The sequence below is a fragment of the Bos mutus genome, chromosome 7 (genome assembly GCF_027580195.1).
Source record: "Bos mutus isolate GX-2022 chromosome 7, NWIPB_WYAK_1.1, whole genome shotgun sequence".
In the NCBI taxonomy this organism is placed as follows: Eukaryota; Metazoa; Chordata; class Mammalia; order Artiodactyla; family Bovidae; genus Bos; species Bos mutus.
Window position 1 is genome coordinate 81,257,252 of NC_091623.1, and position 3,457 is coordinate 81,260,708.

Genomic DNA, 3,457 nt, shown 5'->3' on the forward strand with positions numbered 1-3,457 from the left:
TTTTTACGTATTTATTTCATCTATAAAGAAAATGCATAGATATATCATTTATGTCCATTGAAACGTTAAGAACTAATGATTTGATAAAATACTTATAATTAGAAACATTATCATAAGAAAACATATTTTGTAAACTAAAAATATACTTAATTTGTAATTATCCTAAAACATATAAACCTCTCTTACATAATAAAAGCAAAATGATTGGTTCAAATTATATTTTATGCTATATATGTTTATCATATCAAATTTAAAATAATAACCTTGTTTTAACAAAAATCCCATTAAATTGATGCTTAAATACACAACTGGAATAGACAGTTAGAAAGAGACACTGATGTATAGAACAGTCTTATGGACTCTGTGGGAGAGGGAGAGGGTGGGAAGATTTGGGAGAATGGCAATGAAACATGTAAAATATCATGTAGGAAACGAGTTGCCAGTCCAGGTTCGATGCACGATGCTGGATGCTTGGGGCTGGTGCACTGGGACGGCCCAGAGGGATGGTATGGGGAGGGAGGAGGGAGGAGGGTTCGGGGTGGGGAACGCATGTATACCTGTGGCGGATTCATTTTGATATTTGGCAAAACTAATACAATTACGTAAAGTTTAAAAATAAAATAAAATTAGAAAAAAAAAAAGAAATGTCCAGAGATGGCATAAATTATAAAGTAAAATGTAGTATGAATATATGCATACAAAGGAATACTTTTCATCTTTAAAATGAAAGGAAATTCTGACATGTTATAGCATGGATAAACTTTGAGGATGTTATAATAAGTTGAATAAACTAATCAAAAACTAAACAAATACTATATCATTTTGCTTATCTAATACTTCTATAGTAGTCAAATTTATATAGGTAAAAAGGAGAAGATTGATTTCCAGGAACTGAAGAGAAGGGGGGTAATGGGAAATTACTGTTTAATGGGTAAGAGTTTCAGTTGAATAAGATGAAGAGTAGGACGTGAATATTGGTGATGGATTCACAACAGTATGAAAATGTCACTGTATTGACAATACATTAAATTTAAGAAATTTGCCCAACACTCTACAGTTAAAAAATTGCCTATTGATTTTTAAACAACTTTAAAGTTCTAGCAATCTTCAACAATAAAAATGATGAAAATAATGGAAAACAAGAAATCTTCAAGTCAAAGAAATGAGGGATTGAGGTTCTTCAGAAGAGTGATACTGAGGGCTATAATTAGGAGTTGCATATAGTTACTAGTGGTATATACTGCATACTAGAGATATGAGTGTGTGCAGATCATAAAGGTTTTTTTTTTTTTATCTGAAACACATATGATAAAGAGCAACTGTATTTCCATGATATCTAGGTTTACAACAATGATGATGCTCAAGCTATGTAATTAGGGATTGAGTGAGCCTTTTTAATGCCTTTCTCCATCTGGATTGGCACTCTAGTATAGGAGGGATATCAAAAGAAGGGGTAAAGGGAGTGACCATAGAAGAGATGGACGCCTTCCATGTAACTTCATTGAATCACATTATATCTGTGAGACTAACATCATCATCTTTGCAAGTTTAGTTATATTTGTTCAACAAGTTTGAATAGTTTTGATTCCAGCAGATCAGATATGAAAATGCATTCAAGATCTAGATCCTCTTGGAATTGAAGGAGAGATTGATTTATCTTCATAGTTGGTTGAAGAAGTAAGGCATTTTATTTTTTCTTCTTCACCCAGTAAAGGTTGTGTTTCTGTGACTTTGCAAGGAAAACTTATCCCTACACAAAATGCCTTTTACAGTTAATAAAAATTTGCATTTAGTATTACAGTGTTACATTGGAGGAAATATTCTAAGAAAATCATTATTGTTTTCAATGTATAGCTTGGTAAAGTTAAACTAAATCCCCTAACAATATCAAAGTAATTATGTTTCCATCTACAGACTTAATTCTTCCAGTTGCTGTGCATAAAAATAGAAGTGCTATTATTTGGAAAGCAAAAGCTCTTTCCTGGATTAATCAAGGTCAAGAAAAATTATTTTTTTCTTGTGCTTCAATAAATATTGTTATGTATATATAACCCTCATCTATTTTCTGTTTACTGTGTCTGTCTTGTTTGAAATCATGGAAAACTGGAATACCACTTCAGATTTCATTCTCCTAGGACTCTTTAATCACACAGGAGCCCACCAATTTCTCTTTGTGTTGGTTCTGATAACTGCCTTCACCTCTTTTGTGGGCAATGCCCTCATGTTTCTCCTGATTCTCCTGGACTCTGGGCTTCACAGGCCTATGTACTTCCTATTGAGCCAACTCTCCCTCATGGACATGATACTGGTTATCACCATTGTGCCTAAAATGGCTGCTGACTATTTGACCGGCAGGACGTTCATCTCCCAAGTCGGCTGTGGGTTTCAGATCTTCTTCTTCCTCACTTTGGAAGGGGGCGAGTGCTTCCTCTTAGCAGCCATGTCCTATGACCGCTATGTTGCTATTTGCCATCCACTGAGATACCCAGTCCTCATGAGCTGGCAATTATGCTTAAGAATGACTTTGGGATCGTGGTTCCTTGGTGCAGCAGATGGGCTCATGCAGGCTGCTGCTACCCTGAACTTCTCATTTTGCAGGAAACATGAGATTGATCACTTCTTTTGTGAGGCCCCCTCTCTGGTGCGTTTGGCTTGTGCTGACACTTCTGTCTTTGAGTATGCTATGTATGTGTGCTGCGTGTTAATGCTCCTAGTCCCCATTTCCCTCATCTTGATTTCCTATAGTCTCATTCTTGCCGCTGTTCTCCAGATGTGTTCTAATGAAGCCCGCAAGAAGGCTTTTACTACTTGCTCCTCACATATTTCCGTCGTGGGACTGTTTTTTGGAGCAGCCATTTTTACCTACATGAGACCAAAATCCTTTAGGTCAGCTAACCATGATAAGATTGTGTCAGCATTTTATACCATCTTCACCCCTGTTCTAAACCCCCTCATCTATAGTCTGAGGAACAGTGAGGTCAAGGGAGCTCTGAGAAAGTGTATGGATCAGTGTGCTGCCTTAAGTCATGATTAAGATTACATTGATTATCCCCAGAGTTCATGGCTATAAAAAGTGATTGTGTAAAATTTCTTTGAGAAAGATTATATAGCCATTATATCTCTGTGTGTTATTTTTATTTTACTTTGGAATGTGTACAGATGTCCATATTTTGGTATCATTTATTGGGCTGTCATCAACAAATCAGACTGAGGATTGTTAAAAATCTGCTAATAAAAAATTCTTATTTGCATTTCTCTGATAATGAGTGATGTTGAGCATCTTTTCATGTGTTTGTTAGCCATCTGTATGTCTTCTTTGGAGAAATGTCTATTTAGTTCTTTGGCCCATTTTTTGATTGGGTCATTTATTTTTCTGGATGGCTGCAATCCAAAAGTCTACAAATAATAAATGCTGGAGAGGGTGTGGAGAAAAGGGAACCCTCTTACACTGTTGGTG

General features: G+C 35.8%; 1 protein-coding gene across 1 annotated transcript; it reads left to right on the forward strand.

Moving 5' to 3' along the window:
- Window positions 1–2,095: 2,095 nt before the first annotated feature.
- On the forward strand, window positions 2,096–3,034 carry LOC102276723 (olfactory receptor 2T12). The gene has a single exon (XM_005910779.3). The coding sequence runs from the start codon at window positions 2,096–2,098 to the stop codon at window positions 3,032–3,034; it is 939 nt and encodes a 312-aa protein (XP_005910841.3).
- Window positions 3,035–3,457: the final 423 nt, after the last annotated feature.

Excerpts from the sequence above, each read along its gene's own strand:
- LOC102276723 (XM_005910779.3), top strand. The coding sequence starts at position 2,096 with ATGGAAAACTGGAATACCACTTCAGATTTCATTCTCCTAGGACTCTTT.